General features: G+C 39.1%; 1 protein-coding gene across 3 annotated transcripts in view; it reads left to right on the plus strand.

The window, feature by feature from the left end:
- Positions 1-14,878, plus strand: part of NRXN3 (neurexin 3) — a 1,003,017-nt gene extending 988,139 nt beyond the window's left edge. For all 3 annotated transcript variants that reach the window (XM_021401765.1, XM_021401766.1, XM_021401767.1), the window contains one exon: positions 55-14,878. In XM_021401765.1, the coding sequence (XP_021257440.1) occupies positions 55-980 (926 nt within the window). In that variant the 3' untranslated portion in view covers positions 981-14,878. The remainder of the gene's footprint in view (positions 1-54) is intronic.

A 14,884-nucleotide genomic window follows, 5' to 3' on the forward strand; every position in this document is an offset into this window, starting at 1 on the left:
TGTATCAGTAAAATGTACTAATCTACGTTTTTTTTCTTCTCTTTTCCATCCCAGGAGGTGAATTAGTTATTCCTCTACTTGTAGAAGACCCTTTAGATATCCCTCCTATTGCTACTCGTGCACCTTTCATTACACTTCCCCCTACCTTTCGCCCCCTCCTCACCATTATTGAGACCACCAAAGATTCCCTGTCCATGACCTCTGAGGCGGGGTTACCTTGCTTGTCGGACCAAGGCAGCGATGGTTGTGATGATGATGGCTTGGTGATATCTGGGTATGGCTCAGGGGAAACCTTTGACTCTAACCTACCCCCTACTGATGATGAAGATTTTTACACCACCTTCTCCTTGGTAACAGATAAGAGTCTTTCCACTTCAATCTTCGAAGGTGGCTACAAAGCACACGCACCCAAGTGGGAATCCAAGGACTTTAGACCTAACAAAGTCTCCGAAACTGGTAGGACTACTACCACGTCTTTGTCCCCTGAGCTGATCCGCTCCACAGCTTCGTCCTCGACTGGGATGGTACCCAAATTGCCAGCCGGCAAAATGAATAACCGTGAGCTCAAACCCCAGCCTGACATAGTCTTGCTTCCGTTGCCCACTGCCTATGAGCTAGACAGCACAAAGCTGAAGAGCCCGCTAATCACTTCCCCCATGTTCCGTAATGTGCCCACAGCAAACCCCACGGAGCCAGGAATCAGACGGGTTCCGGGGGCCTCAGAGGTGGTCCGCGAGTCGAGCAGCACAACGGGGATGGTCGTCGGCATTGTGGCTGCTGCCGCCCTCTGCATCCTCATCCTCCTGTACGCCATGTACAAGTACAGGAACAGGGACGAGGGGTCCTATCAGGTGGACGAGACGCGAAACTACATCAGCAACTCAGCCCAGAGCAACGGCACGCTCATGAAGGAGAAGCAGCAGAGCTCAAAGAGTGGCCACAAGAAACAGAAAAACAAGGACAAAGAGTATTATGTGTAAAAAAGAATACTTATTTATATATAAATATATAAATACTTAATGAGATTTAACTATCAGAACCATTGCAGTGAACGAGATTAGGACATATCGTTTGTGGGAAAAAGTATTGGGAAAAAAAAATATCAGCAGTGACTGTTAATGTCTCAGTCATCACTTGGAGTCAGCAAACTCTGCCCTAATGTATTATAAAGCACACTTAGCGTTCTGGAGATGGCGCATACAGCTCTGCCCTGTTAGTGAACTTGGATGTCTCCAAATCTCCTCCTCCGCTGAACTTTCTGCAAAAGTAGAAGACTTCATGGCTTACTTGTTTCATATCTCCAAGTGAGTCTTTAACAATGTTCGTGATTCCTGACTGTATCAATAATTTTTCAGTTTACTTATTTAAAAAAAAAAAAAAGGAAAGAAAAGAAAAAGAAAAAAAATGCAAACATTATTAAACAACAAAAAAATACCAAACAAACTGATCTGGCTGTGTCCAGCACACATAATTTTTTGAGATTGGAGGAGGGGAATAAATGATTTTGGAGATTGTTGGATTTTGGTTTGGTTTGGTTTCTTGGGTTGTTTTATTTTTGATTTTGTTTACTTTCGGGTGTGGGAGGAAAGGGTGGAGAGGAATGTTGTGGGGGTGGGGAGCATGAACCAGGGATATGTGTTGAGAAGAAATCTCGGAAAAGAAAAAATCCATAATAAATAAAGAGAGACTATTGCCATATATGAACTTAAAAGCTACTCATGGTGTTTACTCTGCATATCTGGTTGTGTTGTCTCTAGAAACCGTCGTCTTGCAGTAAGTTATTTGCTAACAATGCAGTGAAAGTGTGTGATGGGTGCTGATGAAGAAAATTATCATGGAAAGCTGGTCCCCTTGGATCTGCCTCCAGGATTTGCAAATGAACTGAAGAATAGATGGGTTTGGGTCTGTTCTGATCAGAATTATTAGCATTATTTGAGAACATCACTTAGTATGCATTAGCACAGCCAAACTATGGTTAAGAAGATTTGAAGATTCAAAAAAAGAATGCTTAAGAAACAGTCACTCTGAGCTAAATATACCATGCAAAAATAAAGGAGCCTTTTTCCGGGTTCTGGTTCTGTGACTGATTGCAACGCATGCAAAAAAAATAATAAATCAGTCTAATAAAGAGATCAGAAAGAGACCACTGGAGTTCAACTTGTGATAAGACCCATAAAGTGTATGAAAAGTTAAACACTTGTAAAAGAATGCAAAAATGTATAGTGTTTTTTTTTTTTGACATGAAACTGTTTTTTCATATGTAATATTTTAATTTTGTAGCTTGACATTTCAGATCATCTCTGTCTTTCCATTTGCCCTATTCTCTCTTTTCCTTCTCTTTTATATAAAAGAAAATAAAGCTGCTGTGACACACAAAATAATAAAGAAAAAGGAATTTAATAATATTATATATATATGCACACAGATATATTTATCATGGTATGTTTGATGGGACGACTGGAACAGAAGTTCTGTTATGGTCTTAATGTGGAACGAGAATGTTCTTGAAGAACAAAGTAAAAAGAAACAGAAAACAAAAGCAAACCATAAAATGTGAAGAAAGCGTGTGTTTTAGCTTTGTCACAGTTACCTGTGTCAAGAAAAAAAATTCTGAAAGTTTGTTTACATATTTTACTACTATTTTTTTTGCTAGTATAATTTCTATATGAATATCCTGAAGGTGTATATACTGTTTTATGGTTAAATTGGGAATGTCTTTTGTTTTTAACTGATTTAATTTGGTTGTTTGGTTTCTACATTTTCCCAGTTACTGTGAAACGGATTATCTTACTGTATAGAAAAATAGCCAGGTGGTTTGATGGCCATGCCTGTCATGTGGGGAAAAAAAAGCAAATGAGGGAGAAAGAGAGACAGAGAGGAAACCAACAAAAAACAAGAGGGATTGAGAACTCTGGAATATCAGAAATGTACACTTTTTCTGTATACAGATGAAAACTAATCAGCTGCTTAGGTCTAGAAATCTACTCTTGCTGGTGTTTATAAGTCGCATGAATATTTGACTTTGAAGAAGTGTCATCAAATACACACACGCACGTGGGAACTTAAATTCAAACAAACAGGTTTCTCAAACACTTAGAGAAGCCGCTTTCATGTTAACAAATATTTTCAGTGTGTACGTGTGTGTGGTGCGTGTGTGAGAGGTTGAGCTTTTTTTTCCTTTTTTATTTTTTATACTAAAAAGAAAAAAAGACAGGTTTTAAAAAGGTATGAAAGCACGATTTTAGATGATTTAACTGGCCAAAACTATATAGAGTTGATTATATCTTGATGTCTGTAAAAGATTGCTGTTCTTGGAGTCTTGGAGTCTTGTGAAATGATTTCCTTTCTACCCTTCCTTTTTGCTTTCCTTTTTTAAGTTAGCAGGAAAAAAACAATTACACTTTCCTTTTTTTGTGTAAGTTTCTATTGGACGGTTTTGGGGAACATGTGCATTTCTGTATGTGGGCTTCTACCATATCCCTGTTGCTTTATGGACGATCTTAAGAATTTTTATTTGAGTTATTGTGATGTTATTGCTTTTTTCATCGTTCTTTTTCTTCTTCCTTTTTTGATTCTTTTTCTTTTCTTATTTGCATTTTGTTTAAAGATATGCTTAGCAATAAAATGTTCTTCCCAAAGCCCTGGATGTTGCCGGTTTTTTATTTCCAAAAGACTTAAGGGAAGTTCTAACCCTTTAAATATGAAAATCATTCTCTAATGCAAGTATCCCACACGATATCTAGTCATCACTAGATTACAAAATCATGTTTGTTATTCTGTCTTTAGTCCAATGAATCTTAATTCTTTCCTTTGCAAGGCATAAATTCAACTTGAGAGTAGAGTCTACTTCATACCACTCTCTATCATCACCACAGTGGGTAGAAGAGTAGTTCTCTGGTTTCTTTTTTTTTTTTTTCTTTTTTTGCTGCAATGCTTGCATGGGTGAGAATATTCATGTATATGTATTTTTCATTTAACTATATTCAGTTCTTTTGTGAATCATGTTTTAACACCTTATAGATCCCTCACAAGGCTCTAAACCAGAAGTTCCTGTCTAAACTTCTCTTCGCATTTGTCCCTCTCCTAAAATCATGACATTCCTTAGTGATGACTGGTATCTAACATTCCCAGTACTGTAACAGTCATTTGGCATGAGAAAGATCTAGGTCTGGATGTAACAACAATCTCTTCTCAAATGTTCTAAAAAAAAAAAAAAAAAAGATATCTTTGCCTCAGTGCTTTTCTTCAAACCTGTTGTACTTCACACGATTATAAAATGTTACGTGAAGCAAGAAATTTCAGCCTGAAGTACCCTAACCCTGGGACTACAGCCACTCCTTTTGATTTTCTCTAATGAAATATCACGTAATGAACATTTTGTTACTTGGGCTAAGTGAAAGTATCAGAAAGGAGGCTTCATTTTTGCATAAAAGGTGTATGCTTATTGTGCAGTTTTGGCTGATCACAAAATCTCAGAGTTGTTGAGGATGAAAGGGACTTCTGGAGATCATCTACTGCAGGCTCTACCTCTCCAAATCTGAGCCAGCTTTGGAGACCTCAGGGACCATGTCCAGTTATGCTTTTAATATCCCCACAGATTACATAACCTCTTCGGGCAGCCCTCATAGTAAGCAAGCTTTTTTGTTGTGTTCAGATGAGATGTGTTTTGATGCACACCATTTCTTCTTGTTCTTTTTCTGAGCACCACAGAAAAGAGCTTGTTTTAGTCTTCTTTCTATCTGCAATTTATACACTATTTATAACAGTCCCCTCCCTGAACATTCTCTTCTCCAGGCTGAACAGCTCTATCGGCATCTTCTTGTACAACAGATGCTCCAACTCCTTCTCCATCTTTCTGGCCCTTTGTTGGACTTGCTCCAATTTCTGTAAGATTTGGAGTAGACACAATTACCATACCATGATCTCTCAGCTAGGAATATAGCTCTTTTTTCAAGGACCAAGGCTTGGCAGATGCTTCTCTCAGCATTTTTCTACAGGTAAGCAACATCTCACTTTTTGATGATCCCTGTATGAGATACATAGTCTAGTCTTCCTGAAACTGTTCAGCACATCACAGAAACTGTTCTGCTTATTGCAGAGGTTCTTCACAACCTCCCAAGGCCAAATGCTAAAACACTTTGTGAAGATCTGAGCACAGACACGCTCCATCCTTCCCAGTTCTAGTGTTACAGGAAAGGAATAATGAGTAATCTTCGTAGCTGGTTCATTTTCCAGGTACTTCTGTTCCTGTCTACACACTGGGATAGAAGGGCAGAGAGGCTACTCTTCTCTACAGTTGCTTTGGGTGGCTGGTTTTACTTCCCAAGAAATGAGAAAATAGTCTTCAGAGAGTTTAGTCACAACAATTAAAAAATAAACATATCTGCTCCTAAATTCAGTCACTGGGTGTTGCTAACTCCTAGCAAAGGCAAAGGCACATTAATTATAATTAATGGATGTGACTCAACACTTAAAGCTGAAGGTAGGCATATATTTTAAATTAAACACACACTTTTTAAAGCTATCACTGTGAAGGGAACCTCCAGGATCACAAAGTCTAGTCATATGTCCTGTGAGTATGTACAGATAGATAGAATCATTAAAGTTGGAAAAGACCACTAGGATCATCTAAGTCCAACCACTGACCCATTACAATGCTGGCTAAATCATGTCTCTAAGTACCACATTCACATTTCTTGAAAATCTCTAGGGACAGTGACTTCTCCACTTCCCTGGGCAGCCTGTTCTGTGTAGCTGTTGCTATTCTATGACACCAAGTCTCTAGATGCCAAGGTTGGTAGAAGATAATACTTTATGGATGAACAAACCACTGCCTCACATTCAAGCTAAGGCAGTGAGAGGGAAAGGTAACAGGCTTGCTTCCAGCTCTCAGCATCACTCTGGGGAGACCAGAGACACTCCCAAGAGAAGAAAGACTATTGCCTGGATGGGTTCTGAGAAGAAATTTGCCATAATTGCAATGAAATAATTTCAACTACAGCTATCATTATAAATGTAAGAGGTTGGAGTGGGAGGTCTTGCCTAAGTCTTACTGGAAAACTTTCACCAGTGAGGACTATCAACATTTGTTGGGTCATTTAAGAAACAAATTAAAACTTATCTAACTTCATGGAACACTATGTCAGATTGTTTGTTTCATCTCATTCTAGTTTCTCCTCAGATCATGCACATTGCAATATTTTCTGTCTCCAAATGTTTCTGATAACCTGTGTTCTCTGGAGGGCCTGTTCACATCGTGTTTCACTGACTTACAGATACGGTGCCATTCAAACATAAATTTTCAGTAAACATTTTAGTCTACGGGGAATTGATGTTTATAGTTTGTTCACATGGATAGAGAGAAGACCAGAGCGTGCACTCACAAGAGATCATGTTGGACTGCATACACCTGAAAAAGGGCTTAAAGGTATTTAAGTGGAAAATTCTTACTGAAAACAGGGAAAATCAGCTACACAAATACCTGTAAAAATTGAAGTCATGTCACTGTAACGGTCACAGAATGTCAAACAACTAGTGTTAATTGAATTGCTTGGGCTTTTACTGTATGAAATAATACAGGCAAGTGGTGGACAAGATCCCTGTAAACATATGGTTTACAGTATTACCTGCCACCAGAGCAGGAGCCAAATTCAGAGGGCTCAAATTCAGAGGCCTGCTATAAATTACCTGAAGAAGTCCACTTCAACACACTAGCAGAGAACTGTATGAGCATGTTATTTGCTTAAATTCATTTGAAACTGCATGATACGGAACCAGCAGAAACGCAAACCGTGCCACCAGGCACAACTTTTGTCAACCACTCCACGTGTCTCTTGTCCATCTGTTCACAGAAGACAACAAAGAAGCAACTTCAACATGGTGACAAGCAGCTGGGAAAAATTTAAACATGCTTTCTTCAGTGATTTGTAAGCGAGGCACCATGCCTAACAGCACTGGCTGGAGCACAGAGAAAATTAAACTCACTGGAAAAGATATTTAATAAAATATCAATATATTTAATAATCCTGCCAAAGACTTCAGAACACTATGAAAAAAATTACTTGCATTTCAAGAGTAGTTACATAAAGTGTTAAAATACTGGATCACAAAATGAGACTGAATTATATAATGAAAACAACAGTGGAAAGGGGAGAATTGAAGGTTCTGAAAACCATCAGTAATTATATCAAAATGATTTCCTCAGTTCAGATAGTACTTCACAGTTCTCAGTCTTACAGTTTGGCAGAGTAATGTGCAGCCAGAGTAAGCAAGTGGTAGTAACAAGAAATCTTTAGTAAAGGGATAGAAAGTGGGAGGATCATACACAGAGTATGAGGAACTCCATTCTGAGGAACAATTTCCAAGAGCTATTTGTAAGAGCAAATGGAAAGGTAGACACAGCACCCACACGCAGCATGCAGTCATGCACATACTAAAGCACCTGGTGAAGACTGGGATTTTGGTTTCATAGAATGGCTTGGAAGGAACCTCAATGATCAGCTAGTTCCAACCCCCCTGCTGTATGCAGGGTTACCAACCACTGAATCACGCACTAGATCAGGCTGCCCAGTGCCCCATCCAACATGGCCTTGAGGTCTCCAAGGATGGGGTATCCACAGCTTCTCCGGGCAACTTGTTCCAGTGCCTCACCACCCTCTGAGTAAAAAATTTTCCCTTAACATCTCATTCAAGTCTTCCCTCTTAGTTCAAAATAATCCCCCTGTCCTATCACTATTGTGTAAAAAGTCAGTTTCGCTCCTGATCCTAAGTATTGGAAGGCCACAGTGAGGTCTTCCCAGAGCCTTCTCTTTTCCAGGCTGAACAAGCCCAGCCCCCTCAGCCTGTCTTCACAGAAGTGGTGTTCCAGCCCTCTGATCATCTTTGTGGCCCTTCAAAGGACCCACACCAACTGCTCCATGATTTTTTTTTTTATGCTGGGGGCCCCAGAACTGGACACAGAACTCCAGATGGGGTATCACAAGGGCAGAGCAGAAGGGGACAACCACCTCCCTGCTGGCTGCTCCTCTTTTGTTGCAACCCAGGATACAGCTGGCCGCCTGGGCTGCACACTGCTGGCTCCTGTTTCCAAAGCCAAGAAAGTAAAAGAAGAGAAGTGTGAGCAATACTACTGTTTGTGTAATTCAAATCAAGCCCTCTTTGTCCATCTGTATTATAGAGTAGAGTTTACTTGCATCGTTGTTTTCACCCAGAATCCCAACCTCACCTAGGCATAAAGAGCAGGACTCTTCCAGTTGGTCTATTTGCACTAAGTATTTGATCCCCAACACTTCTGCTGCATCATGTAATGCTTGATGGTTTATTTAGTCTTGACTGTTTGCAGATTCACAGACATTAATTTACATCTATAGTTACCTCGTGAGTTGTTGCTTGTATCTCCTGTGTGTAAGGGTGGAAAATAAAGAGTCTTGCCTGGGGTTATATCCATGGTTGTAATAAGATTAGCCCTCAAAGCTTCCAGACTCCTGCTCTCTTTACTCATGCCTCTAAAGTACACTGGCTGTGGTGCTGCCAGAGGTAGAATACATCCAGTCCTCACATTAACTTTATCTTCTCTAAACAAAGACCTGGCTGTCAGTTTTCAAAGACTTAGAGCATATAAAAGAAATGCAGGAACTTCTAAAAAGACAATAAACCCTTTTCAAACTAAGAATGAACCATTTTAGAATGGAAAGTATTGGGTTATCAACTGCTTATTAAAAATGCCAACTTATTTTTAGATATACACACTGGTAAAGCCATATGTGTATGAATTCATTTGAATACTCAAAGCAGCTTCTACCAAAATTCTATATTGGCTGCAAATTCCTGCAGAAAATCACTGCTTCAAAATGTAATATTTTGCTACAAACAAGTTTTATAGCAATTATGATAACATCAATGCCAAGACAATATTATTACATCTAATTATAGGAATTAAGACTACGCATCATACTACAGTTCTTCAAATCCTGGGTCAATGGAAGTTGAGGTTGATTATCTTTCACAATCTGCACTGAAGTGCATAGTGTTGCCAAGATTCCAGCTAAAAAAGATCTTGTTATCTGGATAAATTGGGTTATAGCTATTACAAGCACTCAGAACCTAATACTACTTCCTTTGAAGCTGATGGCAAAAGTTTCCTTAAAGTAAACGGAGCACATTCTCATTCCATAATCCTCTGAAACTTTTCCTTTTAAAATGCTGTGGACTTTTTTTTTTTTCCTTTAACTCATGGTGTTCACTAATTTTTAAAAATATTAGCCACATTATGATCAGGAACAAAAATCATGATGTTGTGCACTGTAAAGATTTATTCAGTAACAAGGTAAATTTTGGAGAGCAGTTTCTACTCCCTAAAACCTTGCTAACACTGTGTCTAGTAAACTGCCAAAGGCCTAGGATTCTCAGTTCACTTGACATTTCTGGGCCTCTCAAAAGGACTAATCTTTAGCGACCACAATATCAAGATTTCTTCTATAGAAAAATATCAGTAAATAGATTTAAAATTCTTATTTTTATAGCTGATAACACTATGTATTATTACTTTCCCATTCACCTAGTGCCATTCTTCTCAAACAATGGAACAAAATAAACTTTCTGGGTAAAAGCAAACCCAGTCCATCAGCTAGGCCATTGCATTAAACATACTGGGCTACTGCACTTAACGTACACATATAAGGTAAATACACCAGACATAATACTTTACTATTTAGCACTATGTTTTGCCATACATCTAAAACAATAACATAATAAGTGAAATAGCCCAGCAAGAATAAAACAGAGCAAGGTAATGCACCTAATCATTACTGCACAAGATTAACTATAGCGATTAAGAAATATACATCATCAGTTGAACCAGATCATCTTAGAGGTCTTTTGCAACCATGATTCTACAATTCTATGATCACCAGTAAACCAGATTCTACAACACAAGTTCATTTGCATTATTTTAATGACATTTATACATTAGCATTTATGGTAAAGAGTATTAAAACACCTTCAAGCTACAGACAATGTAACTGTCTTTTCTAGAAAACACTCAAGAAAAAAAGTGAGGAAAAATTCATACTATGCAACATCTCAACCCTATTGTCCACTTATGGGGGGCAGAAATTAACTTACAACCCTGAGCTGAGTCAAAGCCTGGTATCTAATAGCCATTCATCTTACCAGCCAAGAAAGTTTTCACAAGCTAACTGACCAATGAATAAATTTTATGGAACAATTTTCATCTTTAGTCAGGAGATTTCTGAACTATAAATAGTAGTCTCATTTTCAATTCTGTCTCACAGTTTAGGCCAGAAGAGTACTAGCATCAGACCAGAACCATCAGATATTATGTTCCAGAGATAGAGACCAGGGTTGGAACTTCTTTAGGCTCAAGGACTGAAATAATAGAGTGGCAAATGCTGGGTTGAAGACTATCAGAATAAAAGGAAAAATCACAGCACCTTGCATATGGCTCAGCCTTGAATAGCAGACAGACTCCAGTACATCAGTGATTCTCTTTAACTGAGCCTTTGGTTGAGAGGTGCAAATATGATGTGGTGACGCAACCTGAAGACCAACTATCTATTTCTGGATGTAGGACATGCTCTTGCTCTCAACCATCGAAGTGTCATTCAGTCTTCAGTCAGGGTAACAAATTAAATAAGTTTCAGTACTTTACTGACTCTGAATTTCTGAGCCATAGCCCATTGTCTGCAGTGCAGACAACAATGAAGACAATGCAGCAATGAGGAGACAATAGCCTCAAAAAACATTCAGCTCAGAGGCATTTTAAGTGCAGAGGTGTAGAAATACATCCTCCCACACAACACAGGCTCACATATATGGCTAATTAAAAAATAAAAATGGAGAGTCTTATCCCTAGTGAAACATTATTGAAGCAGAGGACATACCACTAGGGAAGCATCAGCCCAAGCCTTAGTCTATGGTTTGATTTTTCTTTTGTCTTGGCCCTTGCTGGCAACAATAAAAAATCCAAATTAAAAGGTTCTTATTAGTGAAGTAAGGAGCTGGCAGACTGCAGATGAAGTGCACATCAGTGTTGAGGAGGAGGAGAGAAGAGTCTGAAACCCTCTAACGTGCAGAATAAACATAGATATGGGTTTTATGCTAAGAACATTTCTGCTTCTGTGCAGTTATCTCTCACTGCCAGAATAGCCCTAAGGATTAAGATGGTTTATTGGGATCAAATGCCTTGGAGATTTATTATAGTGCTGACTGTTTACTCATTCGCATTAAAATATAGAACTATGCTTACATCCCTGTATGTGCATCTCTCAATCACAAATTCTTTCCCATTCCCTAAACAGGTTAGATTGGATTCCCAGTCTATCCTATTTTCCATATCCAAGATAAATCTCCAAAGACATCTTGCTACGGCTGTGTAGCTGGGCTATCCCTTTAAAGCTTTGTCAGCATTAAGATCTCAGCATGCGCTGCCAGAGATTAACACCAAACTTTTGCTATAGGGTAGTTTAACAGGAATGGATAGTGACAAATGAATTAGAGACAAAATGATCTCATGGTTAAAAGTAGCTGCGAGTTTGAAGGGAAGGAAATCCAATGTCTTGTCCTTTGAACATATTTCTACTGCAGGAATGCCAAATGTGACTGTGTAGATAGGAGACTTCTTCAAGTTATCTGTTGTATAAAAATATGTTCCTCCAACCAAGAGAGTCTGGGGAAGAATCCTCCTCTCTAAAACAAGATTAAGTATTTTTGTTTTTAACTGTTTGTCAACAAATAAAGTTCCCTTTAAAACAGAGATGAGTTTCAGTCATCTTTGCTGGACTCAGTGTCACAATAAGTATTATACTCTTACTGTCCACATGTTCTCATGAGCCTAACAGGCACAGTCTAGGATCCTCCACAACTAAATACAGAGCCCAATCTCATAAGTACGGTTTGAAAACAAGTGAACAGACGCTGTTTTGTCCTATCCATCCTGTCACGTCATGCCACTCGACACCACCAAAAAGAGCTTGGCTCTGTCCTCTTTACAGCCTCACTGCAGGTATTTGTACTCATTGCTGGGATCCCCCTGGGCCTTCTACAGCCTGAACAGTTCCAGCTTGTTCAGCCTTTCCTCATGTGAATGATTCTCTAGTTCCTTAACCAGGTCTTCATGGCCCTTTGTTGGGCTTTCCTCCATAGCTCCACACATCTCTTGTACTGAAGAGGCCAGAACTACACAGAGTACCCCAGGCATCACCACATAAGCACTGAGCAGAGAAGGGGAACACTGAGGCCCTTGGAGGAAAAATGAAGCAGAGTTTGGGCTGTAGATCCCAGAATAGCTTGTTTCAGCCTAAATTCAAGGAGACCATCTAACAATGGGATAGGGAGGTGGTTTGTGAGGGTTGATTTTTTGGTTGTTTTCAAGTATGGGCATTGGACTTGTGAAAGGATGAATTGGACAATGTCCTTGTGACCAAGTGGTGGTTGCATCTCACAGTCTGGGCCGCAAAGCCCACCATGCTATTAGCTCTCACCAGATTTAAACAACGTATGCCTCTTGCTCCACACATATTAAACTGGGACCCAACCATTGAACACACAGCAGTCACACAGAGCCTTCCCACCGGCCCAGGCACTGCACTTCCGGGCATCAGAGGCTAACAATGCTGCCTTGCATCAGGAGCCTCTGCGGCCCAGCTCTGCAGTGTGCTGCCCTGAGCTGCGCAGAGGCACTCGGAGCTGCTTATTTGCATCAGGAGATATAACTGTCCAGTCCAATTAGGAACAACATTCTGACTACTGGTTTGTTTACTAAAATAAGATGGCAGAAGAGAAGAGGAAGAGCTTCTTGTTTTCCCAGGGCAGACCGTGTGGTCAGGGAGAGGTCTATATGCCTTTAGCTTTTAATTTGTCATGTAGTCTTCTCTTACAGAACACTTTGATGAATAAACATTTTTCAGGAGGACAGCAGCTCTGCAGAAATATTCCCAAACAGCTGCATGCAAGACTGTCTGATTTGATTACACCTAACAACCACACAGAAGGAGCAGTGTTCTGTAGTGTCTTATGAGGAAACTGGACCCAAGTGCTCTGGTATTGTTTTCAGCCTTTGAAGAAAACATCTCCAACCTCTGCCAAAAGCCCAATTTACTGAATAATTTTTTTCTAAGTGTAACTTTGCTGTCATTGTCTTCTTGGTGCACATACAATCAGGAGACTATAAGCTCTTCACAAAAACTGAAGTCACAAAGTATGAATATATTTTTTTAACCAAGAAATATTCATGCTTCCCTTGAAACTCACACAATAGAAATCTGGCTGAAAAGACAAGTTTGTTATTAGGCTCCAGATTTCGGTTTGCAAATTTGGGCTCAGCCATATCAAGAAGTGATAACAAACAGTAGTAAGGAAGGTCTGCTGTTAGAAAAGGATTGATCCACATAATTCGGTCCCAGAGATTATGGCATGAAACATGAGCTACAGGGACAAATCACAAGGAATGAAATCCACTTAAGAATTTCAAAGTGTTTGAGAAAGGAGGCTGGAGTCATCACTCATCTAATGTGTGGAGAAATGGGGACATTTAAAAAAAAAGAGGGGGGGTGGTCACGTATTCCTGCAGTTAGGTAACATCAGAAGCAGGACTAGACCTGGATCCACAGATTTTGTTCATGTGCTTTAATCCTGGATAAATATGCCATATCCATTTTTTATAAACCTTCATTAAGCAGATGCTATTCCAAAATTAATATGAAGTAGATGAATATAATTCAGAGGAGGACACAGATTTATCAAAAGAGCTGTTCATTAAATGTATACTTTACTTTAGTATACACATACCTTTCATAATCCTGAACTGAGCAACAATCTCATCTTTCCCTACTATACGAGAGAACAATTATTGAGAAAAAGGATTCAGGAAATAACTGGTAATGAAGACAAGTCTTAAAAGTTCCCAAACTTTAGATAGATTATTTATGAACCAAAAGATAGCTAAAACTTATCTCAGTATTCTTTGACGTGAATTATTCAGTCTACTTCAGAACAGTTTTGTTAGGAATATGATGTACTGCAAATTCTAAGATAGCCACCAGATTCACCTGCCATTTGATGCCCATTGTTTTTCAGTGAGAATGTGGCTGCAAGGAGATGATTCATTGCAAATTAAACGGCTCATGTCATACTCAGCAAATTAACAGTGCTCAATACAACATTAGCTACTTGCAGCCATTGTGTTACTTTATTTTAACATAAATTGATATCCTCTACATCTTTACACATCTGGAGGATCCTAGGGGTCAATTGTCCTTCCTTTTCTGCAGCCTTAACCCTCATGGGGAGCGCAGCACTGCCAGAAGGCTTACAAGAGTAGAGCGTGGCAACATACCACCTCCTGCAGCTGCCCAGGCTGCAGCCAGCGCCACAGGAAAAGCAACTCAGCAAGCCACCCAAAACAGCTCATTAATTAGGTATCTTCCCCTAACTAGTTGCATAAAAACTATAAAATGATTAAAACAGATGCTGTATGCTTTCACATTAAATCTTTTCAGGCTGGTTAACATCACTTTTACATCATAATATTAATGGGCCCTAAGATTTATTAGAGATTAACACTACTAAAGCCTTGGAAAGCACAAAAATGATTAAATTATCATACAAAACACCGTAGTTATAACTTTTTTTAAAAGTTGCTTGTTAACAAACTAATAAATTAAAACTTCTCACTCAGACAGACCTTGCATTACTGTTATTAGCGACACTTATGAGCAACAACATTAAGGAGAGATGTGAAATTTCTTTTCTTTAGAAAACACTTTTCTGAACATTTGTCTGACTATGTGATTTACATACACATTCGTATACTATATCCACTGGTTTGATATTTCATATCCTTAACATACTTTAATCAATTGGTTAA

This window comes from Numida meleagris, chromosome 6 (assembly GCF_002078875.1).
Source record: "Numida meleagris isolate 19003 breed g44 Domestic line chromosome 6, NumMel1.0, whole genome shotgun sequence".
Classification (NCBI taxonomy): Eukaryota; Metazoa; Chordata; class Aves; order Galliformes; family Numididae; genus Numida; species Numida meleagris.